Genomic DNA, 16471 nt, shown 5'->3' on the forward strand with positions numbered 1-16471 from the left:
TAAATTCCAACCAGAATCGGTTTTGCTAGCCCCATTCTGCAGATACACTTTGCGTTATGTTGGTTGATATTTTTTTAAAACGACAAAACAACCATAGGAGGAAAACATCTTTCTATTAGTCGCACAAGTAAACATAACTGTTATATTCTTATTTGCAGGGGTCGACTTTATACACATTTTTCACGTCTTGAGATCACTTTGTAGACGGATGGATCAAGATAGAAGAAAGATTTATTACCATTCAGTACACTATCGGCGCTCGTGAGGACTTTCTGGTATGCGAATAGCAAGTTGCCGGCTGATGAAGCAATTGAACAATCCAATCAGCGTGGTCACCACGAGATAGCGTTATGGTGATTGTTTTGACATATCCCATGTATTTAGAAAAAAATTTGACGAATTTTTCAATTTACTTGAGTTTGAAAGAATGCAGATGGCAAAACCTTACGAATATGGGTAAGAAAAACGATTATTCACGTGTTGTCATCAAATATATGATTTCAAATTGTCCTATACTCTTGACAAACTCGGATGAAATTTGAAATTTTCAGTTCACATACAGATTTGATTCATGATAAAACATGAGTAAATAGACTAGTCATAAAACTTTTGATCATAATTTATCAATTATTATCAAAATCCAACTCAAAAAACGAAGAATATCCCAGATATAAAAACAGTACCCAACCTCACTTCTTTGAATTTGGTATTTCATGTTACGATTTCTCCATAAATATCAATCAAACATACCACGGAAAGTTACTGAATCATTAATGATCGATTTTTTTACCAAATTTTCACACGTTTTTGTATGTTAGTATTCGATTCATAAGAAAAAAAATGAAAACCCTGCATTTTGTTCAAATCTTCAAGCAAAATCTGAAAATTATCACCATCGCTTAGTACAAAGCTCGCCACTCGAGCAGCGCAGCGATCGCAAAAGAGTTGGTTGGATTCTTCAATTAAACCAATATCTGTTGGTAATATAGACTGTGAGTCTTATTGTGTAAGCAGAAAAATTTACTCGGTTTGCCGTTTTTGAATCTTAGAACTTTCATTGCAAGATTTATATCAGTGTCGGAAAATAACCATCGAGCTGTCAAAAGTAACCATGTCCTCGAGCAGGGTTATTTTTGACAACATAAAAATAACCGTTCGAGTGTCAGATTTCAACCAAAAGTAAAAATTAACCGCGAAATGGTTCACAGCCATAGTAAATGGGAAACCTTTTCCGGCCATCAAAAATATTCAATTAACCAGTTCTATTTCTTTTTCCGATCGAAGAGCAGTAGCCCACTAGTACGCGGCGGGCAGATTTCATCCCAGACGGCTGGCTGTCTGCCAGCCATTTTTGCAAAAGTCTGGCAACACTGCTACAACCGTTTCCGGCAAAGAATTTCGCCTAGCGGTTATTAACGGTTCTGTTTCTGTCGGATTCTTGCCATACAAGACTGGCAGAACCGTATTGAATTGGTTCTACATTTTTAGCGTCTTAGTTTTATTTTTTCAATAAAAAGTACATATGAAATGCAATAAGTTATTGCCCTTTATATATACTAATTATGGAAAATGTTATTGCCAATAACATTGCTTCTTACTATCATACATACCCATATTTCAATCAAATTCATAAGATTCGTTTTTGTATGTACATACGGGATTGACGAATATCAAATGAAGTCGAATAAAAAAAAGAAAAAAGAAAGAAGAGAAATACACAAGACACGTACGGTGAGATAATGACTCAATTTCGCCTGGACAATTTTGACAGCAGCCGGAATGCAGCCAGCCTGCTGACGGTTGCCAGAATTCCTCACAAGCGGGAGGTGGTCCGGATTTTTGTTGTTACTTGTAATGTTAATTCATGCAGATTCGTATAGTTGATCGCGGTATACCGAAGCGTATACATGTCAGGAATCATAACAAATTGGCTCAAATGGCACGTTCCCCTTGATAGAACTGAAGAACTGTAAAGGGAGAAACTGTCATTCCATTTGTAAGTTTCGCCCTCCATGTTCCATGTTAACAAACAGGGCGCTACTTCAATTACTAGAAAGGAAGGGCGAAACTATTTATTTTCGTTTTTTCGAATGGTTTTCGAACTTTTAACTACTGGAAATAGTAAATGAGACGGTAAAATTACCCGCAGATTTGTCTTAATCGCGGAAACAGCCAATTTCACGAAAAATGCGTGAGGGTGTAACTTTATAATTCACACAGGGAGCATAGTTTTTAAAAGATATTTTTATTCAGGCCTTTTTGCGTACAACCTTTACGTGGCCGATTGAGCCGATTTTTTAAATAATTTTTTTTTTTTGAGTTGGATCTCGTTGTCACCTTTTTTTCTAGGGGGAGAGGAGCTTCCATTTCCCTCCTGCGAGGATTGAGAGGCACTTCGTTCATGGTTCGTCTCGTCATCCATCGATGGTATTGTTGTCGATTTCCGTCTTCTTTTCGTTGCTAGTTGCTGTAGATGCACCTTGTTGTACATTGGTGGCAATCGCTGGTTGGTTGGAGGGTAAGTTGTTAACTGCAGCTGGTGTACTTTGTTCTATAGGGGATGATGATGGATTCGTTGAAGGGGATGCTTCATTGTTATTGGTGGCTGTCACAGGTGTACTGGGGTTGCTTGGGGTTGATGTGAAGGAAGTACCGTTGTCCTTTGGTGTGGTTGTCTCCTTGTCCAGTTTATCACTTGCCGTAGTGAACAGCTTTTTGGCAATATTGACATGTGGCCATCTGATTGTCATAAGTAACAAGTGATTAGCACGAAATTCTTGTATCTTGACCGAAACTCACATAAGAATATATAGGCCTCTTCAAGCGCATGCGTAACAAACGTACGCCATTTAGAATACCGGGGAAAAATTCTTCCACTTTTCTTTTTCGATAGAGAGAATCACTCCGTATTGGGAAATAGTTTTGCGAATATAAAGATCGGTGACGCTTGAGGGAAGATCATGCACACGCACTTCTATAGCACTATCTTCCATATATACTGGAATGTTGTACTTAATGTTTTTGTACTCCACATAGTGCACATTGTTATTATCTTTTGCGAATTGAATTGCATCCAACGCTTTATGAAACTGGATGTAAAAAACATTATTTGTCTTATTGCATTGAAGTAAATGCACACGTTTAATGTCAAGATGCTTTTGCTCCTTAAGCAAACCTTCAAGTTTTCGTACCGAAAGTCGAATTTTGCATTGCCTGAAGTCAACAACAATTGTATTCTTTCGTGTCGGCGGTAGCTTTTGTTCGTTTGGTTCACTAATTTCGAGGTCGTTCTATTGTTCTCTACACAATACTGTACTTGGTTTCTTCTGTCCCGAACGTAAGCGGTTTTGTTTTATCGACTGACTTGGATGAGATGTTAAAGCGAACTGAGGGAGCATAGTAGTCAACAAATCAAAAAAGCGCGAAACTCTTTTAATGTTGATTTATTTAGTGGATACAAAGGAAAAGTGAAAAAAATGCATACCCTTAAAGATAAAGCAACAGTTTATCAAAAATTATGTCGTTTCCGTTTGATACCAAACCTAACCCAGTTTCCATGTGGAAATCATGTGGAATTCCGAATCAATTCCAACTCCAGTGCAACAACCAATTCCGAATGAATTTCGGAATGCGAACTGAATTGTCAATTTATCTTCTTCTTTCCCTATTTTTCACGTTCTCGTGCTGATTTTCAGTTTATTTTTAAATGAAAACATTACATAACTGAATATAAACATTTAAATCTTCATGTTTTTCGGATATACAGAACTAGTAAATAACCAGTTCTTCTTAGAATTCCAACATAAACTGTTGAAATTCGCTGGAAATTAATAAAACGGCCTACCTTAGTCAGCATCATCCATACCTCTAGCTGGAGTGTAGTGAAATGGCTTAAGTCGCCTAAATTTTACACTAACACATTCATTAAATGAGCGAATATTCAAAGACTTATAATGTCACTGTCAATCGGGTTGATCGAGCCAGAGATGCCAGATATTTCCATATAAAATCTGTATTGCTCTGAATAAAAAATCTGTATTCACCAACTTCCTGCTAGGAAGTCATGTAACTTTAATCAGCATCCTTCTGCAAAGAAAAAAAAAACAATTATGAAGAATGGCTAACAAAAAATTGGATATTACTACTTTTTTTCAGTACCCTTTACCATACTCCCTCATATAAGGAAACTAAGACTACTCGATTTGAAATGCTCTATTGTTTGTTTACCATATTCTGAGCGCTCTGATTGCCCACCAAATGCCCCTGATGTTAGCTACGATAGCACTTGCTGGAGCGCTACAGCCTTATCACCGGGCTGGTGTTCACAATCAAATCAAAATCCATCAACAATCGGAATTAACATAAGATAATTTTTATTGCATATACTTTCAAAATGTTGACTTCGTAAGCTCACGTGGGATTTCTGCGCTTAACGTTCAACCTTAAGTCATGTCACCCAACTCTTAGTCTAGCAATTTGGGTAACAGAGGTATTTTGGCCACTTCATATATTTTGGCCCACATAACAAGTTTTATGGATTTAACCGATGTTAAGTAACCCATGGTGTATCAATTTGAAGCTAATCACATTAAATTACCTATTGCGGAAGGGTTTTTCAAAGATATTACAACATTTGGTGGATTTTTTTACAAAGTGGGCCAAAATAAAATAAATCCTAAAGCGGGCCAAAATACCTCTGTTACCCTATGTTTCGTGATGCTTGATTTAAATTTGTCTAAGTTTCAACTATGATTATCGTTATATTTCAGGGCTGATATTCAAATACCAACTTAATGTTAATATTTTCTGATCAATTTATGATTCGCCCATTAATTATGACACTTCTATCTCACCACTGATACCAAAACGAACTCAGTCAAAAAAGTTTAATTTATTTTTTCCTATTTTTTGTGATATAATGTATTGAATTTAAAGAATCTGTATAAAATCTGTATTCTGTATGAAATCTGTATGCGCACACTGAAAAAATTTACCGACCACAAGCTGAATGGTTTTTGCTTCATCCGATCCCCATAACGATTTTCAGATAGTTTTAATAAGTCGGCCATTCAATTTCCCCTCTGTCAAAAGCAAACTGATTTGTATGAATATCATTGAAAATTTGTTTGAAGTTTGAATGAATCCAAAATGTAGATGATTTTCGTTTCAAATTAATCATCACAGCAGCCATCTAGGAAACACTATTCATTTTGTAGTGCGTATGATGTTCGTACATATAATCGCATACCATAAACCGAATGAATTTAATCTACACGAGTCGTCGGATGATATTGAGAAGGTTTTCATGTAGTTTTATGTATTACGGAGTCCTTATAATGCGGATGATATTAAGATGGATTAATATTGAAATTATACAGCTGGAAATGAAAATAAATTAAAATGCAAATGACCTACAGTTAAAAAAAAGTTTTAATTATGCTCCACTTCCATTTTTAAACATTTCTATGACAGTTGATTTGTTTACAATTGCATTGGAGTTCAATGAGTATGAATAAGAACTGGTCAAAGTGTCAAAAAGGTATCACAGTATATGGATATTTTTCAAAATCGATGAACTGATATGTAACATAAGAGCTCCTAACAAAGGTGGAAATAATCAGATTTGATAAGAAAAATATAACGAAGAATGTCCCTCACACTTTCGTCAACCAAGATGTTGAAACGGATTTTTGCGTATACTATAGTTTACAAAAATTGATAAGATTATTCGCAAGAGTGTTTTGGGCTGGAACCGCAGGATGCCTAATAAAACTATGAAATTTTGTACGAATAATTAAGTTTGGGCAATTTCAATTTATTGTATTGAAATAGTAACAAAGTCATAAAAAAGTTAATTTAATGAATAGAATTGGTTGAAGCTGCAATTTGTTTTCCTTTAATGGATTTAGATTTTTTTAAAAACATTTTCACTGAAATAATAAAAACAATAACATTGAAAGAAGAAGTAACAAATAACACTGAAGATAAAAATCATTTATTTAACAAAAATAAAAATATATTTGTTCAAATTTAAATTTGGTTTATTTTCGCATACGTGTTATTATAATTATAATTAATATATTTTAGACCGATCAGCACTATCACCCGATTCATCTGGAAGGCTTTGCTTCTAACCATTACGACGACAGTTTGTTTTTAAAATTTTGATCTGCTTTTTGAAGTTGGTTGTATTTTTGTTGTTAATAAAACGGTTCATATCGAATGATTTATTGCCGAATTTATGTAAATCCACTTACACTGATTACACCAGAAATTACCGAGCGTGCTATTTTTCTTTGAAATAAATTTCGAACTGCCCTCGACTAAAATAACTGAAAGACAATTGGTTCAATAGTTGATAATTTTTTAAAAAACTTACCTTCCCACTCCATGGTAGTAAAAACAATATATTTAATGAGGCACTCTGCTTTAGTTTTAAAATGCCGAGAGCAGGGTTTTCACATATACCACTTAGACACCTGAGAAAATGTTGCAGAGAAACCATAAGATTTATTGTTACATATTCATTGAAACTTTTGCATTGAACATAAGTAGACATTTCAATATTCTGTATAAACTATGTTGGAGTCGGTTGAGTTATCGTACTAATTTTCGTCAGGGTATTCAATGGATTGTACACAAACTTTTTACAATGTAGTGTGTAGGTTGTTAAGTATCGTAACAATTAAAAGCTTAATTTTTCCCTTCAACCATTTTCGGAAAAGAATCAAGTGTACAGTTTGAATATATTCACCATTAGGAAGCAGAAACCAATATAAGAAAAATATATTGCACAGTGAAAAATATATTTTGTCATCAAAATACAATAAATTGTATTTAACCGAATAGTTCCGATCGAGAAGCACTTATTTCCGCTGTGGAATTGATTGGTCAAATGAAAAATACAATGGTTTATATAAGAAAATGTAAGAAAACTTTAAAGTTGAAAGTATCAATTCCATATAAAATATCGTTTGCTGTGAGATACACGACTTTTCCGTTTCCATTCAAATGCAAATTATATTACTGTTGAAAACCGTTATAACCTTTCCAAACGATTTCACACTAAATTCATTTAAGCAGCCAGAAAAGTTAAATTTGGATAAAGTAAAAACGTCCAGCGCTTCGATTTATTTTTGTTATTTATTGTCTGTAAAAGTAATGATTTAAAAATAAGTTTCCACGATTATTCAAAATAATATTTTTATTTACAATAAAATTGATTGATAGTAAGAACATGATTGACTTGTACACTAAAAATCTCCAGCAAAGTATGCAGATGATCAAGTTCTGTATTGCAATATAGTTACAGAGATTTGTTGGTTTCCATCTCCATAGCAATCCTGAAAAAAGACGCTTGTAAAAAGAAAAATCTCAGATTTGATCCATTTCAAGAGCATGCAGTAGCTCCATGGTAGAATGAAAACTTACTTGTCATATTTTGATCATTTTTCATTCTACTGATTAAGTCTGAGTTTTGTTTCTTAAAAAAGCGTCGTCATTCATTTCAATTCAGTTCTTTGACTCAATTTTCTATTAAACATAAGGGTCGGACCGAGCAAGTCTTCTCTTATCAAACTGATTGTTTAAGATAGTAGATACAAAAAAAATATAATTGATCCGATATACGGATTCAAAAAGGTTTTGAATTTATCAAATCAGGGGGGCAATATACAATCCTAGAAAAATAGAATTGGCCACAATAATTGTTTGTCTAAAGCAGAAATGGCCCTTACAATACGTGAATTCTAAGTCTACTGCAGACTCTTACTTCACTGAATACTCACCAAAGTACTCTGACACCAGGTTTTCAAATATTTCCATCGAGCACCATTCTTAATCACTGATTACGTATCACCACCACAATACATATTAAATAGAAACCTTAAACGTAAAACGGTTAAAAAACGCGTTTTGTTTACATTCTGTCATTGACTTTTCTGACAAGTTATCCAAAAATATTTTAATAATTAGAGGAAACGCACTGATATTTAATAATAAAATCCTTCAACATTGCGAATCATCAAAGTTTCATTTAAATTTCGAAAGAAGAAATTCTTCTGTGTTCGATTGCATGAAACACTGCAAAATGAAAATAATACATGCATGGACAGATTTTTGTTATGGGAATATCATATAACAAATTCATTTCGATTTTATCCATTTTACATACAATTGTAATACAATTCCATATATTTATGCCAATCTTATAAATGATGGAAGAAAATCAGAAGAAATGAGTATAAAACTCATTTTTCGCTCATCATAAAATTATTCGAAATGTTTTATAATTCATTATTAGGAATAAACTCTTCTCAGGGATTAAATGACAATGGGTAACATACATTCAGTCTGGTTCATGATGATTAACACACAGTTCACGAACATTCCATACGTAACTGACAGTCATATAATATATGAATGGTAATCACACATATAAGAACTAAAACTCACTGAATATTGATCATATGATCATGCAGATTGTTCTATCATTCAATAGTCGGAATTCTCAGTTATTTATCGCATTGAATGATATTTCATTCAAAATGCGGCTGGCGTTTTCTTTCAGTGCATGTAAAAATCTGTATAATACAGATAAATCTGTATAAATGGCATCTCTGGATCGAGCAGCCAATTCAGGCGAAAATTCTAACACTGAACCGATCGAGCACTGAAAAATCATGCAGTAGAGTAAGAATTCATTGCGCATTCCGTCATTTCGATAATGTGGGTAACTGCCGTCAAACCGTTTGTTTGAATCTAAATTCGAACCTTAACGATGTTGAACTGAAAATCGAGTCAGCTTCGAACCTGGTTTCTATATCAGGTTTGCTCAAACCCCCGTTGCTAAGTGCGATACCAACACAGTTTCGTGACAATTTTATGTTTGATGAAACTGTCCTGGGTTAGTTTCAGTTTTCTCAGGTGAAAACGACATTATATTCTGAAAAACAGCTGAAATAAGTCATTTGGAAAAAACGCAATTTGTCTTAAAATATGGAAGGCACTCTGGACATGGCATAATTTTAAAATGTAAAAGATTTTTTGTATTTATTTTTATTATTTTTACGTTAAATAGTTTGTAATTTTCGGTTTACTTCATTCCCCACACAAAACATGTTGAGATGCCTTTTTTTAAACTAATTGCCAAAATATAACCTCCTCTTAGTTTATCGTTATACATAAGTAGGATCTGACAGTAATATTTTAATAAACTGATTTTTTGTGAAAATATCTGCCAAAACCCTTCCGTAATAGGTTATTGAATGGAGTCAGCTTCAAATTTATGAAACATAAGTTCATTAACGTTGGCTAAACCCAAAAAGTTTATGTGGTGGGCCAAAATATATAGTGGCTAAAATACCTCTGTTACCCTAGCATCAACAACGATGACATCAGATTATTCACTATTTGTATTGTAAAAAAACTAGATTAAAATGTTTTTAATTGACAAAACTGCTTGTACGAGGCACATCCAGAAAGTAAGTGTATTGGTACTCTCTCAGCTGGGAGAAATACTGTTTCGACATGTTGGCAACGTTGCCGCGCATCCTGCTCCCTCTCCTATAAAACGAGAACAATCCGAGGCAGAGATGCCAGGTTCAAAGATTAATCTGTATTTCACTGATTTTCAATATGTTGCACAGATTTTAAAAATGACACAATTTTCTGAAATCGATTACAGACTATCAATGAGCCTTCAATTTGTTAGAGGCAACACAGAGAAAATATATTTCTGACAGAGCTTTTGCTCACAGAATTTTTAGCTCATCAATATGATTCTGATAAAAAATGTAACTTAATTACATTTGATGGAAATTTCGAATTTTCAATGCTTATCCGAATACACCTAATTTTACAATTAGGGATGGTACGCGAAGATAAAACTTAGTTCTTTGGAAGCCTCTGAGCTGTTTAAATGATATATTTTGGAGATATTTTTTGAGGGATTTCCAAATTAGTTATAATTTTTTGTCGAAGTATTAGATGAATGGAACGATTCCTTAACATAATTCTTCTCAAAGACTGGAATAACAATTGATGTTTAGTATCATTCCAAACTCAACTGACATCCGGACACGGATCCTAGCAAATAATATTCAAAAATATAATCTGAATCTATATGAAACGTTTCCTTTCTAATTTTATTTCAGAGCAATGCATCTGTGGTTAAGATCGACAACTTGACACCGAACAAATATTATAACCTTACTGCAACTGTACTTAGTTCGAACCGCGAATACATATACGTGGAACAAAAGACACTGTTCAAAACCTTGCCGTTGAATTATACTCCTGGAATGATTACTAATATAGAGGTTGTAAACTATAATACCAATAGTCAGAACATCGCGTTATTGGATGCAACAGTTTCATGGAAACCAGCAATAGGTGAGACTGCAAAATTGAGTAAATGATTAAATTTAAAAACTTACGTCTCTTAGGTAGTTTTGTAATATTTATTAATACCTCATCTATATCTCATTCGAATTAATACCTCATCTACATCTCATTCGCATGAGGCCGAAAATTTTGGCAAATGCATATTATTTGTCAGATATGATTCCCAGAGTTTCGGTAGTTCTGAAGTTTTTCAAGGTCTCGGTCAGCCAATCATAACAGTGTTTTGCCTTTCTCATATAAAAAGATTATGCAATCACTGTGAAAACCGACTTTCGAACTGAGGTCAAGAGGGCCAGGAGTCGAACAAAATATATGTATGTATGTGTTTGTAACATTTTTTTGCATTCTTTTCCCGGAGATGGTTGAGCCGATATTAATGAACTTAGATTTAAATGAAAGGTCTTGTAGACCCATACAAAGTTTCTAAATTTTATTCGAATCCGACTCTCGGTTCCGGAATTACAGGGTGATATGTGCAAAAAATCAGTGCACTAACTTTTTTAGAGACGGCCGAACGAATTCTCACAATCCGAATTCAAATAAAAGATACAATTGTCCTATACAAAATTCCTGGATTTAATTTTGTTCTGACTTTTCTTTCCGGAAGTACAGGGTGATTAGTGTGAAAATTCCTATTTCAAATTCACTTCTCTCAGAGATGGTGTGACCGATTTCAACAAACTTAGGTTCAAATAAAAGGTCTTATATGGTTCCATACAAAACTTCCAAATTTCATCCAGATCCGACTCCCGATTCCGGAGTTTTTGGGTAAAATGTGTTCAAAATGTTATACTTCCACTTAAAGCGGCGAAACAAAACACGTAAAAAAATCCTAAACTGGCTTCGAAACTACTTCAATCGGTAGCCATTATCAATAGACAACCAAACAAACTGATTCCGGCTATCCTGGTTCCCGGTTTCCAATTCCGGAAGCACCGAAAATAGTGGTCATATATTCCAAAATGGATCTCACTCACTTTTCTCCAGCGATGACTTGACCGATTTTTACAAATCTAGGTTCAAATGAAAGTCCCCATTTTGAATTTCTGAATGTCATCCGGATCCGACATCTGGCTCCTGAATTACAGGGCGAAGATTGTTCAAATATTCATACCGTTCCTAAAAGCGGCGAAGTAAAAAACGTAAATTAATTTCTCAACTTGCCTCAAAACAATTCCAATCGGTAGTCATTGTCAGTAAACGGCGTTCCCGGTTTTTGATTAACGGCCGGAGATTGTAGCCATATACTCAAAAATGGATCCCAGTAACTTTTCTCGAACCGACTCGTATAATGTGGAACTCACTCCTTTTCCTCAGAGAAAGCCTAACCGACCTGAGTGCTGTTGCACTTTAAAGAAACCTATTTTAATCCACCTAGTGGTGTAATGATGCCTTTCTCATATCAATCATACTATCATATATAATACTGTGATATTCTTCAAAATAATTTTCTTTGATTCTTGAGAAAATAACCGAAATCGGATTGTTTGACCGTCTACGGACAAAAACTATCAGTTGGAGAAGATTTGAGGTCGATTTAGATTTTTTTAACGTTTTTTTTGCCCTTTTGAATTATGGTATAAAATTTTTAACACACTTTACCTTATATTTCCGGATCCGGAGGTTGAATCCGGAAGAAATTTAGTAATTCCGTATGGGACCATAGGACCTTTAATTTGAGCTTAAGTTTGTGAAAATCGGTCACGCCATCTGTGAGAAAAGTAAGAACACATATTTAGTATGGGACTCAAACAGCTTTCATTTGAATCTAAGTTTGTGAATTCACAATTTTTTCACATTTTACCCCCTAACTTCTGAACCGGAAGTACGATCCAAATGAAATTCAGGAATTTAGTATGTAACCTAAAGAGCTTTCATTTGAATTTAATTTTGTTAAAATCGGTTTAGCCATCTTCGAAAAAAGATGGTGCACTTATTTTCACAATATTTGCACATTTTTCCCCATAACTCCAGAACCGGAAGTCGGATCCTAGTAAAATTCAGGAATTTTATATGGGACCACAAGACTTTTCATTTGAATCTAAGTTTGCACACACACACACACAGACATTTTGCGTACTCGACAAACTGAGTCGAAGGGTATATGACACCCGGCCCTCCGGACCACGGTTCAAAAGTCGGTTTTCACAGTAAATGCATAACCTTTCTATATGAGAAAGGCAAAAACTTTCTTATACCATGCAAAGTAAATTAGAGGCGGAATTTACAAACTGGAACCTTTTTGTTAGGAATGTTCGGTAGATATTCTCTAGTTAGAGCATGATTAAATTAAAAATTACAAAATTGTACACAAGGTACGACTGAACATAATGACATTAAAAATAAAACAATTAGAAAAGTTAAATTAAAATCTTAGGTTTACTTAATAAATACAATTTTTTATCTATTATACTAAAAGCGCATACATTGTTTACGATTGAGACAATTGACGATTAGATTCTTGCATAATAATTGATTCTACCCTTTCCAGAAATGCTCATACGACTGACGACTGTTCAATTCTATTATCTACTGGATTTAATTAGCTTAGTTTGTGATTTTTGTTTGTAGGAAAAATTGTATACCTGTTTGTTTTTTGGTCGGGAATTAAGGTACACCCAAACTTATTACTATTTGCCCGGGATAACGGTTTAATGCATAGGGCGCTTGTCTCACAAGCCAGTTTACGTATGTTCGAGCCCCTACTTGGAAGGATTCTTAGTGTCAGTAGGATCGTAGTACTAGTCATGCAATGATTCTGTACGCTATGAATCGGCTGCGAAGTCTGTCGAAACAGAAAGGCCAAATGCTACAAAAGGAATGTGTAATGCCATGACTTAGATGATACAGTTATGTTCACGTTCTATAACGGATATCAAGACTATTCGTTACATTATCTCAATTAGGTTAATTATATAAACAAATCCTAATGAATTCATTTTGGTTGTTATAAAATTTTTTTCCAGACTATACGTTAAATAATATTTTCAGATCAAACTTGCCACTACGAGATTCTCTGCTATGCCAGTCATTCGCCAGACTTTCAGTTGAAACCAATAGATGTGCAACAGGTACTTTCGAAACATAACAGAGACCAGTCAGTAATGCTTTCAATTGCTCTTGTTCGTTACAGCCTGATGAACTTTACCGGTACACTATCACCTCTTTGAAACTGAACTCCGAATACGTAATAGCCGTTCGCGCAAAGAATACAAAAAATCCAGCACGTGAGAGTGAACTCAAATGGCATACATTCCACACCCCCAGTTGTACTGATTGGCACAACAGTAGTCGAATATGTGGTAAAAATAATACATCGAGGTCGATTTCAATCTGTTCTTCTCATGTTCTTGAGCAAATGGCAGCTATTCACAAATCCTTGTTTCAATATTGTTTTACCGTTTGTATTATTTTTTAGCTCCTGAAACAATAATGGATTTACGGGTGAGTTCGGTATGTGTATCTGACAACATCTATCATTTCAACGTTAGTTGGGAGAAACCTCGCGTCTTACCGGATTATTACATTGTCAAGCTGTTCGATCTCAACCCAGCAGTGGACGATGAAAACGCACATTCTTATTCACAAAATGTTACTGGGGTAAGCTTAGAAAGTTAAGATTCCTGCTCCAACTCGATTGTTAGCACGGAACCCATTGGTGAAGATTCGCTGGTGGAAAGGGTAGTGATAGATTATCAGTAGTGGTAGGATCTAGCAATACTATGTGTTACACCTGCTCGTTGATTTAGAAAAAACGTAGGTCGATGTTAGGAGCTTTCTTATACAACTGATGAACAGATGCAGATAAAGTGTAGACGTACCGTGAGAGGTATTTTTGAGCCGGTGTATCGGTAGTATATTTCGTTTGACAATCCGAACAGAAAACATTTATTGGCTGGAGTTTTTCTCCAGAAAACTTATTGAACATTCAAATAACATGATTGCCACCAGCCACTGAAAGGGCAGAAGTCCAGCTTCAAAGCAGACATCACTAGCAGCTGTACTCGGTAGTAGGTTCGATGCAATACACACTGACCGGTTATATAAAGGTGCGAGTATGAATATACCGCTCGAGTTTTAACATGTTAATTCTCTTCCATAAAAAAACTGATGCAAGATCTGCTTACCCATAACGCAGTTTGGGGTGACGACTGCTGATAGTCCGTATGAGACGTAGACGGCTCTCACAGTCCTTCACAGATAACTTTCTGTCGATGGCAGCTCCGAGAATTTCTGGCTGACGACGAAAAAGAATATTGATAGCATCTAATTTAACGGGATTCCCTTCAGATCAACGATCGAAATTGCAGTGGTGTGATATGTAACATTTGGGCACAGAAATGTTGAATCCGCAAGATCGTGTCCAAATGCTAATGACGTTGACTGATACCCGTAATCTACGTCTGATTCCTTTAACTGTTTTTCCAGTAACAACAATGTTAATATCGACCGCATAAACAAATATGTAGATTTTTTTAGGCAAGACCACAAAAAGAGGGTTCATTGTGACAGTGTAACTGCTAATACTGATCCGTGTGGATTTACTTCACGTCATTTACTTCCTGGAAAGTTGCAGATTGTCAGCCGCCTATTCCAATCTTAAAACGTCGATCGTAGAGGTAATTCTGTATGAATAATCCTAGATTTCCAGTTATTCCCCACTTGGCGGAGTACACCTTCTCACCACACTGTATTATAAGCATTAACCAGATCTAGTATGGTGAAATCGATGTGTAATTATCATCTATGGCTTGGTGTACAATCTCACCAAATGATCCTAAATGAATGCCGGTTCCCATACCTTGGTGAAAAGCAAATTGATATTGATCTAGCAACCTATTTTTCTCAAAAAATAAAAATAATCAATGTTGGTGATTTCAGAAAGCGAGTCGATATTTCTCTACATTGTATACAACATTTTCAATCTGGCAGAAAATGCTACAAGAACTCGCTGCCTTTCAATGCAGAGAATTTTTCTACATTTCTTCGCTCCACTTCATATTCTGAGTAGTGCGGTAAAATTTCAGTTTCAATCGAATATGAGATAAAAATGAAATTTATGGCCACTGACCGTCAGCATATCGATACAAAGTCATATGACTTTTGCTGTCATTTTCAAATGAAGCTCCCAGAATTCATTGTCAGTTGAATAATCGTACCTAGTCATTAGAAGTTTTCCTTGCTCAGTTTCAAGTGCCAAGTAGTCTAGCTGCTTCATTGTCTTCGCTGTTGGTAGTAAGCAAGTTCGAATGAATAGAATTATAAATGGAGCAAAGTATTAAAAATGAAAACTGAAGGAGTAAACCATTAATTTATGTGTTTTCTGTAATTGGTATTTCAGCTACCTGGTTTGTCTTTCATCTATTATCTTGAACCAATTCGAATGTTTATATAAACCTCATTTGAAGGTTGCTCTCACACTATTAAAAAAGATATTTTGTTACTGTTGCTGTTGTTGTGAAATTTACCAAGAGAGCGCATAGTTACAATAAGCAGCAATAGTAAAATGATTCTATCACAATTATCCGTATAGCATCGGATCGCAAAACGAGAATAAGCGACCGTTTGTTGCTTCAGAGAGAATCCCAACAGCAGTGTGCTAACCCGTGATGCTCAGACAGGTCATCGAGAGAAATTCTCGATCTCGAACTGGTGTTCATTCTATGTTAAATGAACCATGCCGGTTTTTTTGCCGCTGAGATGATATTCGTCTCCCTTTGATGGCACTGATTCAATCGTGTGACGAGCGCAGTCTTCCAACTGATATCACTTTTCCACAATTCAAACAATCTACATATTAGGGCAATTTTACCACAGACTAACAGACACGACACTAAAATTAGATTCTTCAATCATTTCAACGGTCATTTCGAATATTCCTTTAGTTGGGACAGTACACACATATGTCATGATGTCGCCACGTTACCCTATCAAAAACATCCTGTCTGTCATCTAGACTGTGTTTTATTTTTTCATTTACCAATACAGTTGCCATTTATACAGAATTACCTGTAATGTTTTGATTCGTATACGTCCATGCGAATTTCATGCAGGATACAGATTTAAT

At 35.0% G+C, this 16471-nt stretch overlaps 1 protein-coding gene across 1 annotated transcript in view; it reads left to right on the forward strand.

Annotated features, from left to right (window-relative positions):
• Positions 1-13563: 13563 nt before the first annotated feature.
• Positions 13564-16471, forward strand: part of LOC131438290 (tyrosine-protein kinase receptor torso-like) — a 33364-nt gene continuing 30456 nt past the window's right edge. The window contains exon 1 of the mRNA XM_058608189.1: positions 13564-14004. Coding sequence (XP_058464172.1) covers positions 13837-14004 — 168 coding nt within the window. The 5' untranslated portion in view covers positions 13564-13836. The remainder of the gene's footprint in view (positions 14005-16471) is intronic.

The sequence above is a fragment of the Malaya genurostris genome, chromosome 3 (assembly GCF_030247185.1).
Source record: "Malaya genurostris strain Urasoe2022 chromosome 3, Malgen_1.1, whole genome shotgun sequence".
NCBI classification, from domain to species: domain Eukaryota; kingdom Metazoa; phylum Arthropoda; class Insecta; order Diptera; family Culicidae; genus Malaya; species Malaya genurostris.